Consider the following 23,743-nt stretch of genomic DNA (forward strand, 5'->3'; position numbering starts at 1 on the left):
TTTCTTTTGTTCTTATTCTTCGTCGAATAAAACTTGAAGACTGTACAAAGGCTCCCGAAATCGCTTTAACAAAAGTTAACAAAACACACTTCATACGATAGTACACATTTTTCAATTGCAACATTGTTAGAGACCTACGTCTCTCCCTATGTCGATTATGCGTTTAGTAATTTTGAAAGATTGCCTTAAAAAAGAAAAAAATAAAGCCGAATTAGTACTTATTGTAGTTAGAAATAAATATCGAATGCTGTGCATAATGCTGAAAATATGAATGACGTTCTAAAATAATTGACAGGAACTGGAAGGTCGAGAGTTTCAACGACTACTGACTTTGATGTCGATTAAGCTGATAGCCAAGGGGTTTGGCACGGCTTAATTCGAGTTATTTCATCGAATCAGACGATCGGCAGTTACGGAAGTGTAGCTACGTTTGGCAGCTGACGCTACTCCTCTAAAGCCATTCTCCATTTCCATGGAAAATCCCCTAATTATCTTTGGATATTCGACACGCTCTGATGTAGTTTGATTAAAATTATATCGTAATATCTTCATTCGATCTTTCCTCCTGTAATGAAATATTGTCTAATTTAAAGCACACATCGTAACTACTGTTAGATAAATTTGAAAAATTATACCACTAGAGCTAATTTCTTTACTTACAAAGTTTCGGTTGCGAATAACCATTATGGATGATTAATATATATTCTCAATATTTATTGTTAATATTTCAAGATTCTCAACTGGAAAGATCAATATGTATCTTCAATACAATATCATCAGTATTTGTTGACAATATTACCAATCGTCTAAGAGCACCGTTAGTTCATTCCTTAAAGCCAGATCTTAATCCTCTAAGTATCTAAGTACGTCTACATCTTGAGCTGTTATACAGATTGCCATACATACCATATATCTACGTCGGTCTTTGGAATTTCGTTTCTCTTCGTGTTTCTTTGGTTTGTCTGTCTGTCCATGCGGAAAGCTTTACGCTTGCCTTTATGAAGTATACCAGTTGCCACATTTTTCGGTTGTTGCTCTTACTATTTCCGTGCATTCCTTATCTCTCAGTGTGATCCATCTGATTAATCTCACAAATACAATAGCACGCTATACTAGTCTGTAGGCATGCGATAGGAGTTTGAAGGAAAGCGTAGATGAAGTACGACCAACGAAGAAGATGAGATAAAAGGAAGACGAGAGCTACGTACAATAAATAACAGTGAACAACGTAACTTCACACCATCTTTCTCTTCCAATCTTTTCCCTCGCGAAAATTTGTGGAATTTTTCTTTCGTCCGGCGTGAAAATTATTTTCATATCGATAACGCTGCCTTTGACGTTCGAATGTTAAATACGCGGAAATTGTGAAACATCTGGAGATAACATTTCATATAACATTGAATTTCGTGTTTGGATAACGAAGGTACCAGCGCCAATTCTGTAATTAATCATTCAGCGTGAGTAACACACACAAATATACTGCTTCATCAGCTTTGAGCTAGGGGATTTCACGATCATTCCATGAATTTCCCATGACCCGTTTGTAACGAGAAATTTATGAAACGCGACAGACGCACTAGAAGTGGAAATTTAATACGACCCCAAGCAGCTCTCTAGTGCTAGTCTGGCTATTTGTCCCACACGTTTTAGTGCCGCCTGTAATTCGAGAGAACAGGCTGGGGAAAAATGCAGTGAATTTAAATGCCTTTCGAATCGTAAAAGGATTTGGGAAATTCATGGGTCGTTTGCCGCTGCCGGGGCAAAATTTAGCAAGGAAAAAGCGGCCGAGGAAATGGAAAATAGAACTGGCATTCAAATCACGATTTTCGCGTCGGTCGAGGGCTTTTGCTGCCTCATCCAATTATGGCTGTAGCACTGCCAGATGCGGGCAAAAGTAGTACTTGTTGCTGGAAAATTATTTCTCTTCTTGTTCATTTTTTCAACGTGTCCTGTAATCGCTAAACTTGGGTTTTTAAATTCACGCGTTTGAAGGAAATTGATGGATTTAACTCCATTCAACGCATGATACTCTTTCACGAGTCAGTAATGGTTGCTCAGTTGCCATAGGATTAAAGATTGTTAGCGAATCTATCAAAACTATAGATTTTATTTCATAGTTTGTTCGATAGGGTCGACTTATTTTTAAGATTGTAATAATCACTTTGTTATCTTTGATATCTCTGCTGAAGAGACAAGAATATAATATGTAATATAGTAGAACAAAGTATATTTTGAATCGTATTAAATTGAGTAATAATTTCCAATTGGCAAAGTATTTTGAAATTAGTAAATTTTGAAGAGAAGTAGATTTTATGAAAAAGCGTATCGAAAATGTTACTGTTATGCATTACTCGTTGCTATTTTATAAACAAGAAAAAACGATTGAACGTTCTTGTTAACTTAGATCAAAGTTATACAAAAATAAAAACGGCAAGCACAAATTATGAAAGTGGACGTTAAAAAATATTTAAAAAGACCATATTCATAGAGAGTGCAATGAAGAGTAGAGCAATTTGTCTAGAGTAGTGAGACACATATCTTCGTTTAATATGTAATACATATTATATATATGATACATGATATATTTTAATAAAAAATACTAATTGGATTGAAATTTCTTTCTTACAGTTATTAGCTGATCGTGTTTTACATTTTAATTCAAACGAAGAACTGCGTGGACCGTTTAATTAATTAACGGGGATGTCTTCGTCCTTGAATAAAACAAGCTCCGTAGAAGCAAAAGAACTCGAGCAGATAATGGATTGAAAGAAAAGGAAACGACCAGACTGATATAATAATTAAATTACGAGGCATCGTGTGACAGGAAGCATATATTGATATTGATACTAATCGCTTAATGAAAAATCGATTCGTGACAAAGCTATTCCGTTAACCAGCCTTTTCGGATCTCCCTGTTAAGAAGCAATATAGTAAACGCCTATCACGAATTAATTTCCATTTTAATTATCACTTGACATTGTTTTATCAAACAAAAGATACGAAAGGAAATATCGGATGACTTTCAACAACATCTTTAAAGCAATCTCATAAAAATTGCATAAAAGAATTGTGTAACTTCTTTTCCTATACTTTTTCTTACTTTACATAGCGATACAATGATTACAAATTTTAGCTGCAAATATTGAATTTCCTTTGTAATAAATATGTCAAAAAAAAAAGAATTAAGAAGCTTACTCAAGAAGGAAGCTATACTTTTTCTTTAAAAAGTTGTTAAAGATTAAACAAATTTCGTTTACATCGTATTTTCCCCAAATCGCACAAGGCACATTTAGATGACTTTTGTTGATTAATTTCAACGTACTGGAATGATCGATAACGTTGGAATGTCAATTGCGTTACTTTACTTCAACTCGTGAAATTTTATACCAACAGGGATTGCAAGTATCGCTTTTAACTCCGGTTTCCAGCTCCTCCTTCTTTCCCTTTTTTTCGAGAACTTCGAGCCCGATAAATCAATCTTGACGTCGAGATAATTTACAAGGCTGTCGATGGGGTGATAACAACTCATGGAGAATTTCGATTCAGTAGCTTCGCCGAGCGTGTACCGGAAGTGGGCCACGCGTGCCTCAGGAAACAGATGAGTCAGAAATGCAATATCGCTTTTTACAAGTCACGAAAAGCCAGAGTGGCGAATTCCTTTGCTTCTACTTTGGCGAAATTACAATTTTAGTCATTCTGCATTTTTTTTTTTTTTTTTTTTTTTTGTTATTAATTTCATTCTACGTTAATTTAACATTAATTGTAAAAAGCAGGATTGGAAAGTTTACTTTGTTCCAGTAAGGGGAAACGCAGAATTTTCTTTCGATTTTACAATTTTATTTCATTAAAGCGTTACGCGTGTACAGTAGCGTTTCGTTCCTTTTGCAATTTTTTAGAAAATTGCTCGGAAGAATGTTTATTCTAGAAAAGGCAAACACGACGAGCTTGTTGACTGCGTTATCGATTGACGCGATAAAAAATGTTGTTTGCATCAGTTCTGTAGTTCCATTTCGTTCAATATCTCATAATGCTGTACTTAGAGTAATAATACGATATAGTAGGAGATAATGGAAATATGTAAAATTAAAATACGACAATGTTCGATGTAAAAACAGAACATTCGTTTGACGTCGCGCATGGCCACAAGAGAATTCATTGAATAAAAAAGCAGACAAGATCGTTCAGTTGACACAATGTCTCGGCACGATATGTCGAAGTGTCCATTATTCGAGGAAAAATACACCGGGCAAATCCCGGTTCGTTTCGACAACCGTTTTCATTGAAAAATTATTTTTGTCCATGATATCACTGGCTCGAACCAATGGAATTTTATTTATCGAGGAACAAATTAAAACTTCTGTCTTAAATTCTCAGAAAGAAATTCCAAGGAACCCAATCCCCAATTTAATTAACGATATCTATTCAGATTTCGTTGCTACGAAATTTTAATTAGGAAATATTCATGAAGAAATAAATTCAAAATATTCGACAAAGAGCCTTTGTAAAAATTCTACAGATCTCGATCGTTACCATAGCCAACGATATTCTCAGGGAAATTATATTGTTGTACATTTTAATTAAGGGGTAAATTATAAACATTTGATTGGACCTTGATCACACAATTATAATTACACCACTTCACTGGACCATTAATTATAAAATATATTTGTAAAGAACTGTCTAAAGATGTTTAAAATATTTGTAGAGAATTTTATGTAAAATGTGTAACGGGAATTGCTTTAAAGTTGAAAGCTTTTACCTCTGACGAAAATGAGAGAGCAGAGTCACGTTTCGGCGAAATGAAGAGTTTTCGAAATCAGAGCAAAATTGAACGAACTTTTGAAAGCCGAGTAAATGTGGGATGATGATAAAAAGCTCCTTAATCCAATACCTTGCCATGAGTGATATCAAATAAAAACCACCCGGTCAGCTTTTTTTCTTTCATGCACACGCGATACCATAGCGTGATATATTGCTTCCCTGCCGTGTAAAAAATGAAAACAAAAAACATAAAGAATGTCATGGTGCGCAGGCTGGTGCCCGGAAGTTTGGGATGAGATATTGTGCTGGCAATCAACGGCACCTGGGGAGTTGGCCATCCTGCCCTGTCCATCTTATATCACTGGGTTTGATGTCCAGGTAATTATCATAATTAAAATTACAATTGCTGGAATTTCTAATGAAAACTTAATGAAGTGGTGCCTATTACATTGTCGTATTGCTATTATTGAATCATTAGGGGTCACAAGAATTTGAAGTTACCAGGAAATCTAACGCTTTAATAACGAATTTCAACTGTTCCAATTTTCATGGCGTGTTTCGCTTCTACTTCACGATCTGTTCTAACGAATACATTTGAATTTCCAGGCGAATGCATCCAGAGAATGCATGTCAGATGGCCAGTGGTTTTGGAATAGTAGTACCAATAGTACTTGGAGCAACTACAGTCAATGCTACAGAAATTCATTGGTGACTGTTGTAGTGGCACTGCCCGGTGGTGAAAAGAACAACGGCACTCTTATTAAAGTAAATGCTTGTGAACACTACTAAATTTATCAGCGACATTAATAAGAAACCATCCAGAATGAATCCACAGATAGCATATTTAATTGAATGGGTCGTTAGGAAATATAATAATAATACTATTGTGGAACCAGATTCTTAGTTTTGTTTGTTATCATCTTTAAGAAACCTTGACGACTTTGAAGCTTCAAGACTTCATTGATCACGAGAAAAAAAAAAAAGCTAATCTGTGGAAAAAGGAACAGAAATGTCAGAAACTCGTTCAGAGGAGATAGAAATCGATGGGAATTACGCGAATGAGGTCAAACATTTTTCAAAAGGCAATCGATGATTAGAGACTATTTATTGCGTTCCTGTTGCAATTCTCAGAATTGCTTAGCACGACGTGAAGTCCCATTACGTGTAATTAATTCGATAGTGTTACAATCGTTTTGTGAAAAACGGGGAAACAGAATATTGTATCATGGCCAATTTGCTTTCGCAACAAAATTAGCATGTGAACCATATCGGTGGCCTCTCTTTGATTGAAACCTGCGGTTTATCGATCACATTCGCGCAGACTGATTTCCCCCGTGCTTCGTAATGTCTCCAATTACCTTTGCAAGATTTAATAAATATTCTAACTAACAGCAACTTATGTTTCAGAAATTTTTTCCGATAGTAAAGACCATCTCGAAAGTCGGGTATACAGTCTCTCTCTTCACTCTGGTGATAGCTTTCTTAATTTTGGTTGTGATCAAGTAAGTATCAGCTCAGGGATATTACTTTTTATTCCTGTTTTTCAATTTTTAATAAGTAGCTTATGGTAAAAGGTATTTTTATTACTTAGAGTTGGAGCCTGTAATATTTCAATTTTTCTAATCCTCCATTTTCACTATATTAGGTTGTCCCATGAGTTTGTACTAATACTTACAATTATTGACTTCCATATATTAATTCAGAAATTCTGCGTTTCAAAGTATAACGTTGAATTAATTTTATTTCTTGGGGGTAAATCAAAATACGAGTAATCCGACCGTTGCAATTTCATCGAGTAGAGAAGAGAATTTAGTCGGAGAGAAATTATATTTTTTTTTGATGGCGGATCCTCCTTTTTTCTTATTCAGCAATTCTCTTATCATCTGCATCCGCCAGACGCTTTTAATGCTAGTGTTGTTTATAATTCCATACAAGAGAAATTAGAAATACAAACACATGGAACAACTTATTAATTTTATTTTAACTAACATGTTTCAATATCTGATCTTTAAAATCCCAAATCATTACTTTAAGTTTATCCCAAATTGGACGTAGGAAATTGAGGTGCCCCCGGAATATGCTGCACATGCATTTGTTCGCCTCGTTCATGCTCCGCGCGTTCATGGCGCTGATGAAGGACATACTGTTCGTCTCTGGAATCGCCTTAGCCTCAGATGTTATGATAAAAAATGGAAACACATATTGGCTAGTGGACGAGAAGGAAAACAGCTGGCTGTGCAAGGTGTTCACCAGCTTCTGGCAATACTTCATCCTTGCAAACTACTTTTGGATACTAATGGAGGGTCTCTACTTGCACAACTTAGTCTTTCTAGCACTCTTCACCGATATAAACTCAAGCATCATTGGCTACGTTTGCCTCGGATGGGGTGAGCATCTCTCAATAGCTATTTTCTGAGTAACGTAGTAATTCCTTGAAGATTCAGATTCCTTGAAGATGAGCTGCTCTAAATCTTATCAAATACATTGTTCATTCATACGATATACATAATTCATAGTTCTGTTTTTGTTCTTTCCTTTCTTTTTTTTTTTTTTTTTATATTAATGTGGTAAGAAATATCAATTTTGGAAGGACTTGCATCATGAAAGATAGCAGTGGCGATGTGAACTTGTCGTTCGTGTTGTCTTTTGTTGTTGCTTAGAGTTTCCTAAACTGCTTTAGTGAAATTATCATGTAAAGTAGGAAAGTTAGTTTCTCTACGTGCCTGTGCCCTCAGGTCTGCCAGCTGTATTCGTGTCGTGCTGGATAGTGGCGAGAGTGACTCTTGACAACAAGTATTGCTGGACCACTCATGAAAATTCCAACCTCTTCCTCCTTATTCGAGTTCCGACTATGCTGTCGATTCTGGTAAGTTGCGTCAGGCTATATAAGGAATTTTCCAAGATAATCGTGTATCTTCTATATTCTATTCAAGTTGTTCAACTTTGTCTCACTCTCCTTGTCGCAACTTGGAAAAAGTGTTCGTTACTTTTTCCACATTAAAACTTTTTGATCACTTCGATAGACTCGAATATGAGAATCACCGGTTTCAAATTCCACAGATCAATTTTGGGCTGTTCGTCAATATCGTTAGAGTGCTCCTGTTGAAGCTCAAGTCCACAGTATCGGAGGAGACGCAAAGATACAAGTAAGTTTCGCCACCTAATTTCCGATAAGTCCTTTGAGTTATACGCCTGTTTACACAACCTAGTTTCTCTGAGAACTCCTACAAGTTATACCTCGTTCCAGAAGATGAGTAGTTTCAATTCTCTTTGAGCGTAGATTGTTCTTCGCGTGTTAAAGACTCTGAATTACTTTGCAGAAGGTGGGCGAAAAGTACATTGGTCCTGGTGCCACTTTTTGGAGTACATTATACCGTTTTCTTAGGCATGTCTTATAGTATTGGTGTAGATGAGACTGTTGAAGTTGTGTGGCTCTTCTGCGACCAACTGTTCGCTTCTTTTCAGGTATATGACTTAGAGAGTCTCTACACACTTTTCTTCGACTTCACTATTTTATAATATCTTCATCTGCAACGTCCAATTCTCTCTGCTCTTTCCATTCCATTGTGGCTTAAAGTTCTCTCCTCGTCAGTTGTTCATTGCCACATTATAATTATGGTTCTTAATTAAATTTCTTGTTCTTTTTTTGGTAATAGGGTTTTTTCGTGGCCGTTTTGTATTGTTTCCTGAACGGTGAGGTGCGAACCGAGGTAACCAAGGCGATCAGGAGCCAGAAATTGCCTCGTTTTCGCACTAGGTGGAACTCAAGACCATCCACCCACTCTAACAGCACGTGCAGCTGCAATGCATCGAAACTTGGTAGACGGTCAAAGCGGCCACGTTGGTGGAAAGAACCTTGGCTCTGTTTTCTTCACGACAGGACAGCTCGACGCTCAACCCACTCGATGGCGAGTACACAAGGTGTCCTCTCTATCCTATCAAATCCTTCGTTTTCTCACGCACGCCTTCATACCGCTGGCTATTATATTTTCAACACCGTCTTTGACATTTCATTTTCATATCTTCACCAGTCTGCATGTTTCTGTGTTATGTTCTAATCAATTAATGTATTTTAATTTGACGAAAGATTCCCACCAACATTAAAAATTGGTATGCGTGATCGGATCATTTTTTTTGATATTATGGACTAGTTGATCGCTATTTCATTACTTTCGGCAAATATCAATCCGTATTAAATTATAATACCTTGAGAAATAGGTTGTTATCCTACAGTGAATCTATAGAATAGTTGGTGATTAAAACGAGAATCATTAGTAGTCAACTTGATATTCTTTTCTGGTTATTAATATTCCAGTGCTCAAGACTTTCACCAGTCATTTGCTATAATTTGACGTGAATGATGATGATGATGCAGTTCCTCTTCCCATTTATTTTTTTTTTTCATTTTTTTTTTTTTTTTTTTTTATTTATGGTTCAGTAGAAGCAGCGAATCTCTGCATTTGTCCTTGCAAATCTCTGTACAGAATAGTTGCTCTCTTGCTTGTAGATCTCCAATATTTTTCATCCCGAAGTGGAAAGAATATTAAAATTTTAGAGATAGTATGATATATCGCTTTCAATGCTTTCCACGTTGATTTACCGATGCCTCTTCAATCTTTCATGCAAAATTGCTCCTTTGTCTTGCCATATATAATGTTGTCACCAAAAAAATGAGTTTTAGACGGGAGAATAATTGTAAATTCTCAAACTCTTTTTAAACAATTTTATTTGCCATTCTATATTTGTTTATGTCAACATTGAAAGTATTCTGTTTGTAAAATTGCGTGAGCTACAATGTAAATTGGTCTGATTATTTATATTTGATGTATTTCTGATGGAGTTGAAGAGGGTGTCGAAGCGTTAAGGAATGTGACTGCTCATTCTCTCAGATATTGGCACGCGAGGAGGTAGTTTAGCGAGCAGCAGAGGTTACTTGGAAATCGCAGGGAACGGACAGAGCGCATATCCGGGAAATCAGGATCAACAGGCGAATCACACGTCACCCCTCTACAGTAAATACACGGATCAATCCTTACTTTCATTTTGCTCGAACGTGAGTACAGAGTTTTCTCCACCCATCTACATGATGGAGTTACACTCATTTTATTCACATGATCAAGTGTAAAAAGCAATTTTATAAAAGTAATTTTTTATGCTCTGAAAATGTTATAGAAATTTCAAAGATATCGAAGCGTTTATTTACTTATATAAATAAATGTAATTAATTAATGAATGAATTAAATATTTAATAATATACTTAAAAGTATATTAAATGGAGGTAATGTATTTTTTCATGAACTTTCAGCTAACTAGGGATTAATAAATCTATGTTCTAAGATTGGATTTCATTTTAGGTTTCGGAAGTAACGCCTTGCACAGGGCTCAATACAGACAGAATTCGAGAGCAGCATTGTTGGAGTGATTCAGAGTGTTGTCATCTCGCCTACGAGCTACACAATTTACATCATGGGTCCTCATAAAACCCGTAATCAGATTTAAATCAGTTTACTACTAAGACTCTGCGTGCAAACAGCTAATAAAAATAATGAGAAAATTTCTTCAGTGGAAGAACGTGTACTATACACGATTATTATAAAACGTACGAAGACTGTAAATGCATCAACGGTCCGCCAAAATTGTTTTAATCATAACGCTGCTAAAAAGTCTTGAATTGTTCAACATCCACATTTCTTCTACTGCTTTTGTATTACTCTATATTTTGTATAATGAAGTTGCTAAAACGAGGGAAGATGGACTTACAAAATTTCTATTTTTGTAGTAGATGTTACTATTTGCACTATAATTGTTATACAAAGGTTTCTAAAGGATTTCATTGAGTTTTACTATAGAGTGATTTACGAAACAATTTAATTGACAAGTATTATCACCGTAGGGTAATTAATGCAATTTAACGCTGAACTGTAACAGTGATAAATGACTTGCCAGTATTTCTATGACCATTTTGCTTTAAATTGCTAACTGTAAACACACAGGTTTATTCTTTACAGAAATATTTATTGTACGACTAGAAAATAAGAAACTATTGGCTAATAAATCTATCTTCCCTCGTTTAACATTGCACTGTGGATATACTTGTAATAAATTATTAACGACAAATGTTTTTCAAGACTTTTAAGCAGCTATTTTTTTATATAATAATATATCTCAGATTCTTTAAAATTATAAACTGGAGATTTTAAACTTAAAGACACACGTTTATTTTTTTATACATGTTCTTCTATCCTTTGACCTGTAGATGTTATATATACTGCATCAGAATCTGCTAAACCCGACTGTAAACGGATGTAGATATATAATAATTCAAGTTGGATATACATATGTATTAGCTTTATATATTGTACATCCATCTTCAATTATTTTTTCGTGTAGTCAACGAGCAAAGTGAACGACCGTTAGTCTGTGAATATCGTATTATCTCTAGAACTACCACCCACTAATTGTTTTGCGAAAAACACAAAACATATGTTTGACGAAATTACTCTTGATTCTTATCAGGATAAAAAGATTAAGGAAATAGTTCAGGTTGGTAGTACTAGTGTCAGCAAAGAATTCATTTGACCAGGATTACGTGGATTTCCTGAGACTTGTACTTTGCTAATATGGAACGGATTGAAATCGAATGATGTCCATATCCGTTCCCAATGAGTCTGGATTAACTGTCAAGATGTAGTCCTTTGTCGTTTATCACTTTGTACATAGGATATGTGAATAATTGTCAGTGACGTGTGTATTTATGATGTACAATTGCAAGCAAATGTATGTTTTTATTCTTGTGTATTCTTGTATGTGTGTATTCGGGTTGTTATTTCTTGCAATGAATTCAGTTTACGAACACGAGGAGATCGCTTGAAAATTTTCCACGTGCTTTATTGCCTATCTGTATTTCAAATCTAATCAATTCATTATCCGTTATCACGTTCTCGACTGTTCATAATTAAACATAGATGTATGGAGACATTCCGATTAACGAGGGTTACGTGGAATTTTTTCGATGTCAATTTCATTGTCAATTATTGGTTTCCTTTCTTGTTCGCTGTTATTGTTTTACCAGGAAGATTCGTTGGAAAAATATTATTGAACGAACATATCAATATTAAGAATGAATCATAATTAGTAAATCAGTGTAGTAGCTTGAATTTAAAATGAAGACTTGATAAACAGATTCAGTACTTTGATATGTAAATTTTTAGATACATGAAATATTCCAGTGTATGAGAGCGTCTCTGATACAACATTTTCTCTGATTAAATCATGGAAAAGTACTATATCTGTTAAAAAGTACAAATGCGTAATTGTATTGGATCGTACCATATTTAAAAACATTTATATTACCTTTTGTCTCAACAGCTTTCTATTTTAGAAATCAAGTCGAAGCTCTTATATATGTATATTCGATGTAAAAGTTCATAATTGATTGAAATAAAGTGGAACATATGTATACATTGTTTGTTATTTTCCTAACAGATTTTTTTATTTGAAAACTATTTGGTCTACAATTTTGTGCTAAATACAAGCACATCATTTTTACAATAGTTCTTATCAATGATTCATGTATTTACATTATTACATTCTACTCATTTTCTTGTAGTTTCTACAGTGGCACACAATAGAAATTGCATGTGTTATTTTCTTGAGATATATCTTGCAAGTGGACACTGCGTTCAGATCGACTATGCTGGCCACTATCAAAACGGATATTCATTCTGAACATAGTGTCCATTTGCGAGAAATGGTCTCGAAAGCAACTCGTGATAGTTTTACTCTCAAATGAGCGTATCTCTTTGCAAATCATTCATTCGTACATTAAAGTCATTACTATGATCCTCCCTCTATAACTGTACCTATTAATGGAACTTTCTTTTTCTCATGCGGCAAACCGAGTGGTTCACTGAAAATAAAAAGGGCATATTAAATAAAAATTCACAAAAAATGAACAATTTTATGGAAGAATTACGTAATATTAAATTATGGAGGAAAGACTTTAATGGAATATTGTGTTTCTATACGTTGGTCAATTACCTAGAAGCTCCAATTACAAAATTTACCTAATTACTAAAGTAGACAAATAGTTGTATTACTAATATTTAACAATACAAAATAGTGAAAAAGATTTATTAGAGAATTAAAAAATTGTTATTATTATTATTGTTATTATTATGAATTCTACACTAATTATCTGATATAACTATTAGACTATATAATGTTTAATTTCCTTTGTACGTGAAGGACTTATAAGTCAAATAGGCGAGTGAAGAAGTGTTGACAGAATTGCATCTCTTGTTTGAGATTTATTGGAAATTTATTATAAATCCGCTTACCATCCACTGACGTTGTGCGCGGGAAGACATGTGTTTTCCAGCTGGCTGAAAGCCTTTCCTTCTTCGCAGACCTGCAATCGTGGCCGACCATTCACACACACGAAATAACGTTGACAGTCATAAGGACTGGCGTAGAACTCAAACTTGTACAGTCGATTTTCATCGTTAGGATCACTTGGGCACCGTAGTCCTAAGAACGCTACATTGACAATAATAAAGCAGCAATTAACAATTAAACAGTGTAATTGAAGTCACGAATCACACAACAGCACAATTTCACTTTTTGCTACCATGCTATGTAAGTTATTGGTATAAATGTTCTCGCTCTAATTAGACATATTTAATGACATTTAAAATAACATCAAAATCTTTTCCTTTGGGTATCTTAACGACAACAGTGTCAACAACATCACAGATGTATGAAAGACCCTGTTTGAACTTACTCCAAAAAATCTAACTCTCTTGAAATATTAATTGGTGTATCTGTCCTATTACAGAATGCACCTCAATTGCAATAACAAAAACAATTATTCCCAATATAATTGGCAAGTCTTTCATTAATTTGAAATTTTGACGATAAACTTGAAAATTAAAAATAAACTAATATCTTACAAATGTCGTAAATGTTTATAATTCTTTAATATTGAAATATATATATTTGTAAGAATTCGAGAATGTGAAAAGAATGATGTGTTTAGGTTAAGTCGTCATCTTCCACTTTCTGTAGGAATCCTGCTCTTGTATGATGCTTTTAATATGTAAAAAATTCCTTACGCTGTGATGCGACGAAAGAAGATAAAAAACATGTTTGAAAGATGTAAAGAAGAGGAGATATAAAATCCGCTCACATTCAACATCGCAGTCTGGTACTTGATCAGGCCAGTCGCAACGATAAGATTCAGAGTTGAAGGCCAACCCTTCGGGACAATGGAAAACATGTGCTCTCCCCTCTACACAGGACATGAATTTGCCACAATTCTGTTGATCTCCGATTTTGAAGAAACCATACTGATGGGGACAGTCATCCGTTGGCTGTGGTGTCTCTGAAAATTAATTTTTATTATTTTAATTTAATTGCCAATAAAATTATTTTTCAGGCATTTAAATGCTGTCTTCACATATCTAGATATGTATCTAGAATATATTGCAGAGTTAATTTACAAAAAATGATCAAATTTGAAAAGACTATTGTCACATGATACTAACGTCGGTTAGGTCTTCCATCACAATTCACACCGGCAGGATATTCACAAGGATAGGCGAACCTCACGTTAGGATTGAATAAGAGTCCCTCAGGACATAATTTGTGTTCCGGGATACCATCAATGCATTCGATGTAAGCGTCACATTGGGATGGCACAGAAAATCGGCCATTCTTTTCAGGACAGCTATCTTTGTGTACGCTGGCCGCTGTAAAAATAAGATAAACAGCTTTCTTTACTTGCTAACTCTATTTAATCTTGAATCATGTTATTTCCATACTCTGTGGGAAAAATTGGGTTGTTAATGATCCAGTAAATATTCCACCCTCGATTTTCTTCCAGAGGAATTGTTACATTGAAAAACGTTTGAAACAATTTGGTTCAGAGAAATAATAAGTTCATTATAACATATGGTTCTTTTAGGTTTCCCTTTTGGAATTTTTTTACAGCAGCCTATACAACTGTTTCTGTTGATATGTTGCAGTATATATTTGTTAATATTTTTGCAATTTCCAAATATATTTCTTAATTGAAGTAATAGATGGAAATTGTCCTAAACATATTAAATGATCCAGTTTGCCTATGTAATATTAAAAAATATGTTTATATGTAATGCTAACAGTAATATTGTTTAATAATAATTTAATATGTATTATATTTAGTATATATATCATATATGTTATATATTTAATAATGAAATAAATTAATAATGAAAATTTGAATTTCAGGGAAAATAATAAAGCAGTCACAGTATAACAGAAGAACATTCTCTTGAGATTGCAAGTAACTGTTACGGAACGTGAAGATGAAGCTGTTAGGAGAATCCAGGTTTTTCAACGTACATTTGTCAAACACCTGTTCCAATATTATTTCACGACAGAGTTTCTCGATGAGAGTTTTATGAAATCGTCCGAGTTACTTCACCTTCTGTTACAGAATCATTTTGCACTGGTTCCGTGCCTCTTACTTCATAATTTCTGAAGTGATCCACGACGATGATCTTCCAGGAATAGATATTGCCAAATGTTTTCATTTTCCATCAGTTCAAAGTAGATTTTAAGAAATTCTGTGATTTATCATTTTTTAAATGATAAAAGTAACTCGTCACAGTTTATTAAGAATTTTTGATCCAATCTTTATCCACTCGATTTAGTTTTACTAAATTTAATAATCTGTTCTCTATAAATCTGGTCTAGTTCTTCTTCAACTAGTCAATCTCAATATAAGATTATGTATATATGTATATTAATTGTTTGAATTTATTCACTACTGTCTTTTATATATCTATCATAATTTATTTCAACATTTTTTGCACAAGTTTCCCATAAAATCTTTTCTCCAAATTCTTTCATTTATTATTATCGAATATCAAAAATATCCTTAATTATCAGTTCTGTAATATACTTTTTCCTGTTTTACATATTCAGAGCTTTTAAAAAATGTCTTCCTCTTTTACGCTTAACGCCATTCTATTTCTTTATTGATAAGTTAAACAAACACAGAAGACGCTGATTGCTAATGAATGGTCAATACTTGCAGAGCTCTTTTCGCGGTCCTTCGAATTGGGAAACCCTGGCCCCTTGCATAATGCAGCACCTTGAAGACGAAACCGGTCCCTGAACTGCGCATGTATTCACGCTCACTATCGAATTCTCGAACGGAGAAAGTTCGAGGATGCGATTTGACCTCCGCACTTCTCTATCTATCTTCATCTTACACCGAATATTATTCAATTATACGAACCGAAATAGAAATTGATACTAATTCAAGTCGTTCGAAGTGGTTAAATCTATTTTTTGATATTTTTGAAACTTCTTGATGGAAAAGCATTTAATTGACGCTTATCTTACATAATTTCATCAACTTTCTCTATTTTACGATTTGCGAAGTTAACCGATTTGGCAAATAAGCAGCTCAGTTCACTGACTAGCAACTAAGGAGTGAAATAATTCGTAAAAGTTATGTAAATGCAATGTTATTAAAAGACGTACATAAAACATTGTTATGCAATTATGGAAAAGTATTTTGGAAAAGTAGTTAGCGATATAAAATAGTTGCAAATAAAAGGATTCCCCCGTTTAACCTTTTTAAAAATTTAAATGTTATAGATTCAAACTATATGGTTGAAAGTACTTAAGTGAACTTTTGTAGAATTTCTTACATATATGTGTATATGTAAAACGCGTAAAAATCAGGGAAGGTATGAAAGTCTGAAAGTATAGCGTGACGATACTGTTAAATTACCACCTTAATGCCAGTTCAGGATTAGGCATCTCTGCTTCACTTAGCGGAAGCTGTAGCTTCCCTCGGGCGTCGAGATCGTCGTCTTCAGTTTACGTAACTTATTACAAAATCGGAAATCTATGATTTATAGTATGCTTTATTGGAACTCTCCGTTTGTTTACACGATTAGAAAATATTGCAAGCGTATATTGTAAATGTTTCACTTCTTAGTTGATGTGTTCGGTATTAGCGAATTAAAACTTGGAAGTTTCCTTTTTTCTAGATAAATCTTCGGCATTAAAAAATTGATTTCTTTTGTAGCGTGAATAATGAATAACACTCAGGTTGGCAATCGAGTGAGTATCTGAATGAGAAACGGTGTGATTTTGATCATAAAGCGATAATGAGAATTATCGTGGGAGAATGGTCGTGCAAAACGTGACGTGGTGATGCAACATGATGATGAAAAGCTGAATGGTTTACCGGGACAGTCAATGAATTTTAACAAACACGACTATTTTTATCGATGGAATAATTTGGAACCTAAGCAACAAGACACAATTTACATGAGCAAACAAGCTGAAGCCATTGAAATATCTCTCTCCATCTGTTTCCACTAATTTACAAACCTACATAATGACCAGAAGAATCTGTTGAAGTATCTTTTAATGCATTCTGAATCCATAAAAGAGGCAGTAATTCTTGGATTCTTGAAAGAACCGGTTAGATCAGTATTATGGGAAATATTCTATGGATATTCTGTATTATATATGAATCTGTAGTATTATTATAGATAACATATTTGATAACATTAGTATTATTGTAGATATGTTGTTTTATGGGGCATTATGATAGAAGATGTCTAATATGAGTATTATAGAATTCAGTATTATAGAAGATCAGATTTTAAAGAGCTGTAAACTTCATTGCAACAAGTACTCTGCCAATTTTTATCTTCACTGCAATTACTAGCACTTACACTGATTCTGGAATCCCTATTATCGCAATAACTGTGATAATCATATGATTCCATTGACTGAATACAAAATTGCTAATTATACCTGTTCTATCATGTGACACTTGAACTTGGAAAATGTATATTCATCTATCTATATGTTTTAAGAATTGGTATGTATTCTTCTAGCTTGAATAAGAACATCGTATATTAATATCTTAGTATTTGCATTTAATTAAATAACATTTAATTAATCGAAGGCCTGTGGCAGAAATTAATATGATATTTATTAAAAATATTCCTTAAAGTTTCATAGTTTATTAGAAAATTGAAAAATTAGAAACGTTATCCTTGAAAACAGAGATTTTTTTCTATGATTACACAATTTCTTTTTTATCAATCATCCATTCTTAATAAATTCCATCATAACGAGCAAATTACAAGTGATAATATTTTTCTTTTCGCAAATAAAACGTATTCTTCGTTAAACGATATATTTTGAATAATTTAAATTGCAAGGGATAATAATATCTTTCATTTTGCAGTCTGCCACGAATAAGACAGTCTCCCTAAGGAAGAGTCTCTCATAAGTAATCACAGATGAGCACACATATCTTCAGGAACCATGCATTATAAGACACAAGAAATGTCACCGATTCTGCTTTGCAAAATGAAGAGAACGGCGTTCGCTTTCTCGAAGATACGATCTTGTATAGACGAGAGTTGAAAAGAAGCCCTCTGGAAGGAATGCGAGTCTGGTTGGTTATTTCTAATAGACGTAACACAATCATAAAGAGGAGCACGCGTATTGGCTGAAAGTGCCACATATGGAAATATCGGATATAAAAATACGTGAGCGATAGTCCTTTCAGATAGATACTGAATCTAGGGTAAGTGCCCCCAACATCGCCTACCAAATTTTCAGTTGTTCTCAAATAAAAGGTAAGGTCTCAAGCGAAAGAGATACTATTTGCGTTTCATGTACAAATATAAAATACGTCTTTATATATATATATATATATTTGTGTAGAATTTATGTTGCCGAATCCTTCCTACTTCTTTTTTCCCAAAATATTACTGGTGAGCGATATTACGGGCTACGCCTAGGCGATATTAGGAGCACTTACCCTACGTATATACCAATGGAGGCGTTCACATGACGATTTTCGTGATATATAGTATAGCGATTACTGGTTTCCTGTATCCCAAGTACCTCCGCCGCTGGCGATACTTTTCGTACGAAGTCGGTAGATCAAAGAATGATCAACACAGGCGATAGACACAGGCAACCTATACACGAACAAATGAGACTGTATGTTTCATTTCCAGAGGTGTATCACGAACGTGTATCGCAATACGCAGTTCGTGATACACGTATCGCGTGTGAAAAGGGCCATAGAGGGCAGACCCTCTCTTGCCCCTGTGCCGTCCCGCGAAACTTTCCAACTGGTCACAGTACTCACAGCTCGCGAAGCCGAGGACGCCGCAGGCGATCAACAAACGAACGGTCGTTGTTGTTATGGTCATCTCGAGCTCCTGCTGTCTCGACTTCCGAAACCAAAACTATCTGAATCCTCCTGCTCACGAGCTTTTATGATCTTCGCTCTACCACCACGCATGCCGGCTCCTTCTCGATCTTCTCCTCCCTCATACGTTTTTTGGGATCACTCAAAATTTTGAGATGCTATGTTACATAAGACAAATTTGGATTTGCAATGGATTACTATGGGAGGATAATAGAAATTTGAATTTTGATAGAAATTGAAGATTGGATGAGAATATTGTATATTAGTAGTGCATCGTATATTTATACTTCATTCAATAATGTTTAATTAGATAAAATCATATTTGACTGCAAATATTTCTGCGAATATATATTTTTAGAAACACAAATAAAAAGATAGGACCTAGAATTGAGATTTGTTTCATCTACTTTGGATATTTTACATATTTTGTATGCATTGTGTACATTTCATTTATTTTTCAAAAATTGTATTTATGGAATTATATTTTGTAATATAGAAATACACCAATTATATTTTGGTGTATTTCTATATTACAAAATGGAAACGATGACCTAATGCATAATTATGTTTTTTTAAATTATATTTTTTATATCTCAATCTATAGGTACAATTAAAATAAAAAATTTCCGTACCTATGTGCATGAATAAATTAATCTGTTTCATACAATTGCATTACCTTTCTTATTCAAAAATAGTTCTTCCGATTTGAAATATTGATTCTTCAAAACGGCGTCTATAATGCCATCCTAACCTCACTTTCTTCGAGCTCGCAATGCAAAGTAACATTCCAAACCGAGTCTGTCCATCTTACAGCTTATTTTTCTAATGTATCGAAGAAAAGGTTTGTAGACGAGCGATACGTAGAAAAAATCGAAGAAAATGTCAAGGCTCTGCTGGTTGGACGCCTGAGGCTTCTCCAATCGCGAAACTTAGCACATCGTCCGACGTTACGCAAATTCCTGTATCTTTTTAACCGCTTTTTTCCTATATCTTCTATATATGTATAATTCTTTCTTTCGTACTTCCGCGAAAGGATTTGTATCCTTTACACTTTCATGTGAAAGTGAATCATCGAAATTGAATATTCATAATCTCTTCGTAAACACAGTTACATTGTCTGTATTATTTTTTTTTTTTTTTGGAAATGTTTTATGTGTTCTATCAATAATCAAAATTATGGTAGATAAAACTCTTACGAGATAATTAGTATTGCACTTAGGTGAATGCATTTGTACACTTTGATTTTTATTTTTTCTATTTTTTGTTTTAAATTTATTAATTTCTATTCTTTTCTATATCTCTAATTTATTTAAGCAATTGTTTTTCGTGTTAATTTGCAGGAGGAAGAATTGACTTTGCACCATTTCATTCATTGCCATTGTAACGAGTAATTACATGACTCTGGTCTTGGAGCAGAATTCGTTCCCAGCAGTGTTTCAATACGATCCTTTGTGTAGCGTTCAATGGTTATTATAACGTGAAATCGATTTTGGTTTACGCCTTATAGTATGGTTGACCATTATTTTTACGAGAGAATTCAAATTGAAAAATTAACGAGATGCGTGGGACTCGTGATATGAAATTTTATTGCATCTCCTTACCCATGATGGAGCATATGGTTATAATTCCGGACGCTATAGATTATTTTAGTAAGTCAAATAAAATAATAAATATTGATAACAATATGGAAAACTAATATAACCTTCAGATATCCTATTTAAATTTTGATGTATTTTAATATTATGTAAAGTAGAGTGGGCAATGAAATTTTAAAGATAATAAATATGAATTAATATTTACTAATAAAATACATTTAAATTATTATAATAAAATTCCTCTTAATAGATGTAAAATCTGATATACAATGAAGAATATTATCATTATAAAACAAATTATTAATAAAACGAATGTTAATTAATCTTTATTAATTGATTAATATTTGTGAAATTTATAATGAAAGTTTTTATTTTGTTTTGTCGATTGTTATCATTATTCTGAATAACATATTTGAGCCAGGATAAGTTATAGGAATACACATATTTTACATTGCCAGATTATGATATTGGATTAAATATGATAATACTGGATAATTCGATCTAAAACGAGTAAAGGTTATATTATACGTGTTCATTAAATTATTCAGTCTCCTCCATTTGTATTAATTACACATTCCACAATATTTAAGCGAACTAATCTGCTTCCTTTTAAATACTTTCAATTACGCCTACGTGCAATCTCGATTCATAGTTTAAAACTAGTTTGCGAAAAATTAAATATTATTTAAATGAGTACTTCGATCTTTTGATTAGAATTTGTAAACCTTTATATAGATATTTCGTGATTTAAAAGGAATATAGAGAGAAAGCTGAATTTAATCCCTTTAATTAAATTTTGTTTTATTAATGAAGGTTTGTTCACTTTATGGACACTGTGAGGATCTTGTGACTTATTTCAAATACTCAGAATCACTTTGGACACAATAAACACTTTATTTTTATATAAGCGGAACTAAGCTTATTTATTTAACACTTTAACCTAATCCAATCTTCTAAATCGAAGCTAAACTTTATAATAAACTTCGTTAAAATTTCCCTACCTTCTCGGCACGTCTCAATGCTTCGAACTCTTGTCCCTAATCGATTATTTACAAAAAGAAATATGTTGATAACAAATTAAAATAATTAAAATATATGTAAAATGTGATATGATAACAATGTCACTGCCGAGGTACCGAATAGATGTGACGTTCAATGTTTTTTCATGTCCTGCATTTTCGGGGTCACCTGACTCCTCATATCATTTTTGTATCGCATGCGACGTTATCAACAGTAGAGTAGCGGTTTGAATCGAAACTGAATTTTTCTATGAAATTACAAATAAGGTATAAAACTACATTTTTAATCGAGTTCGTATAGAAAGCACTCTGATTTTTTGGCAGGTAGGTATGTCACAATCTTTTATGTCCTCAGTCGATAATAATATGCAACAAGGTGTTATCATTGATCAGTAACATAGATTTCTTTGGCGGGTGATAACGCAGGGAACTTCTTTAGCCTGAAGTTGTTGCCCTGCACTTCTTTGGTCTAAAGTTGGCGATGTGTGTAGCTCTGAGATCAGTCACTATGTCTACAAATCAAACAAATTTTCATTTGCAAAGAAAGTTAAGAAATTAAGAGAATTAATCTGGCAGACCAGTGCCTAAGACGGTAACGTGGCCGGCTACCACCACGAAACCAGAGTTTCAATCTCGTTGTGTCTGCACTTTTTCTAAAATTATTACATATGATAATAATTGACTCTATTCGTCAACGGCTTCAGCCGCGGAAACTATCAGATACCCATAAGAACACCCAAGTCAAGCTGAGTTACTTTTCGAGATTCTTTCGGGAATGTTAGACATTTCATTTTCCGAAAATAAATCTACAGTTGGTTACTTTCTGAATAATCACTTTTATTTTTGATCCTTATCAATATTAAACAACGTAGTTACGTAAGGGTATATATATTACATGGAAAATTCTGTCTTCCTAGTGCGCATATATCTTCCCAAGATACCACGATTTTCCCCGAGAGAAGAAAAAAAATTTGTATTTCGATAATTACACCGACTCACACATTCTCCGATCTAGTTCTCCCTCTCACGCTCAACCTTTCACTCTCTGTCTCTCTTACTCCGTTATCGTTTGTCATTTTTCACTCCTCCACACTGGAACATATTACTCAATTTTCACATTGTTTCTAAAATTATTAACTTTAAAGACGACTCGAAAAGCTTCTGCATTATTCAATTCAAAAACAATCAAATTGATCTCTCCAAATAATACTCAAACGATATGTCTTTGTCCGATTATCTATTTTCCTGCAATGTTCTTTGTTTTACTCCTTATCCGTTCCCGTAACAAGAAACGTATCCTAACCTCAAAACAATATAGAATTGTAAATATATAATACTGTAAAATGTTAAATATACCGAATAAAAGTTGAATAAATAACGAATCTGATTTCTTGTTTCGTCCAGAGTGTGGGTGGACCATGTATCATCCAACCGAATGTGTGGAAGGACCAACATCGCTCCACACGATGTACCAAACGAGATAATTCCCCACTTTTGGTGGAGGATGCACGATCAGAACTCTGAAAAGCGAGTTTCCATCGAGATACCCTCGTTTTCGAACGAAATTTCAAGAATTTGTCCATATATGTAGAGAACGAAGAGAAAGGGATCTGGATGGGAACTCTGTGGTCACTTGGAGGTAGAAACCGAACGGGAAACGAAGAAAACTAGTTTCTTCCCCGTACTGGCGTCACTTCCCTATTTGCAGCAAACGAGAAAAAGAAGCGAATGTTTATTCAAATGGACGCACACGATCCCTCTCGCTCGTTAAACGCGTTGGAAGATAATTCTCATCGTAAGCTGCGCCACTGAACACGTGACTATAGTTTTCTAACACCATTCCGCTCTCTTCTCGGTGTTCCGGAGTAATTTACCGCAATTTCGAAGTACGCTTTGTTCGAGCATGGTGCTTGATGAGCCTGAGTGAACCTAACGTTAGTCGATTCTACTCGAAAAATTATTTTTCTCGCCTGTTTTCCTTACGAGAGAACGAGTAGAAGAAAAATTTGAACAACACGTCGCCTTATGTTTCCAATACTTATACAATCACACAAGAACATTTCTTTTTAAAAATTGTCAATCAACTTGATAAGAATTTTTGGTAATTTTATGCTCTTCTTATG

At 34.0% G+C, this 23,743-nt stretch overlaps 2 protein-coding genes and 1 pseudogene across 6 annotated transcripts in view; 2 read left to right on the top strand and 1 right to left on the bottom strand.

Annotated features, from left to right (window-relative positions):
- LOC117214253 (parathyroid hormone/parathyroid hormone-related peptide receptor-like) overlaps positions 1–12,220 on the top strand; it is a 29,585-nt gene extending 17,365 nt beyond the window's left edge. Inside the window, exons 4-13 of one of the 4 annotated variants that reach the window (XM_033460188.1) lie at positions 5,033–5,139; positions 5,368–5,526; positions 6,169–6,263; positions 6,796–7,148; positions 7,497–7,627; positions 7,822–7,907; positions 8,082–8,226; positions 8,418–8,682; positions 9,651–9,814; positions 10,116–12,220. In XM_033460188.1, coding sequence (XP_033316079.1) covers positions 5,033–5,139; positions 5,368–5,526; positions 6,169–6,263; positions 6,796–7,148; positions 7,497–7,627; positions 7,822–7,907; positions 8,082–8,226; positions 8,418–8,682; positions 9,651–9,814; positions 10,116–10,241 — 1,631 coding nt within the window. In that variant the 3' untranslated portion in view covers positions 10,242–12,220. Of the gene's footprint in view, positions 1–5,032; positions 5,140–5,367; positions 5,527–6,168; positions 6,264–6,795; positions 7,149–7,496; positions 7,628–7,821; positions 7,908–8,081; positions 8,227–8,417; positions 8,683–9,650; positions 9,815–10,115 lie in introns of those variants that run through there. The other 3 variants (XM_033460189.1, XM_033460190.1, XM_033460192.1) reach the window with 3 other exon arrangements.
- A 4-nt stretch (positions 12,221–12,224) lies between these two features.
- Positions 12,225–21,768, bottom strand: LOC117214254 (protein obstructor-E-like). Of its 2 annotated transcripts, XM_033460194.1 has the most exons (6): positions 21,603–21,768; positions 18,944–19,147; positions 14,307–14,510; positions 13,949–14,143; positions 13,101–13,299; positions 12,225–12,670 (listed from the first exon to the last, which is right to left on the bottom strand). In XM_033460194.1, the coding sequence occupies exons 2-6, from the start codon at positions 19,005–19,007 to the stop codon at positions 12,598–12,600; spliced, it is 735 nt and encodes a 244-aa protein (XP_033316085.1). In that variant the 5' UTR covers positions 19,008–19,147; positions 21,603–21,768; the 3' UTR covers positions 12,225–12,597. The 2 variants fall into 2 exon arrangements, with proteins under 2 accessions (XP_033316085.1, XP_033316084.1); XM_033460193.1 differs by lacking the exon at positions 21,603–21,768 and having other exon boundaries at positions 18,944–19,216.
- Positions 16,490–17,420, top strand: LOC117214255 (annotated as a pseudogene).
- Positions 21,769–23,743: the final 1,975 nt, after the last annotated feature.

Source organism: Bombus bifarius, unplaced genomic scaffold (genome assembly GCF_011952205.1).
Source record: "Bombus bifarius isolate JDL3187 unplaced genomic scaffold, Bbif_JDL3187 scf7180000009200, whole genome shotgun sequence".
NCBI classification, from domain to species: Eukaryota; Metazoa; Arthropoda; class Insecta; order Hymenoptera; family Apidae; genus Bombus; species Bombus bifarius.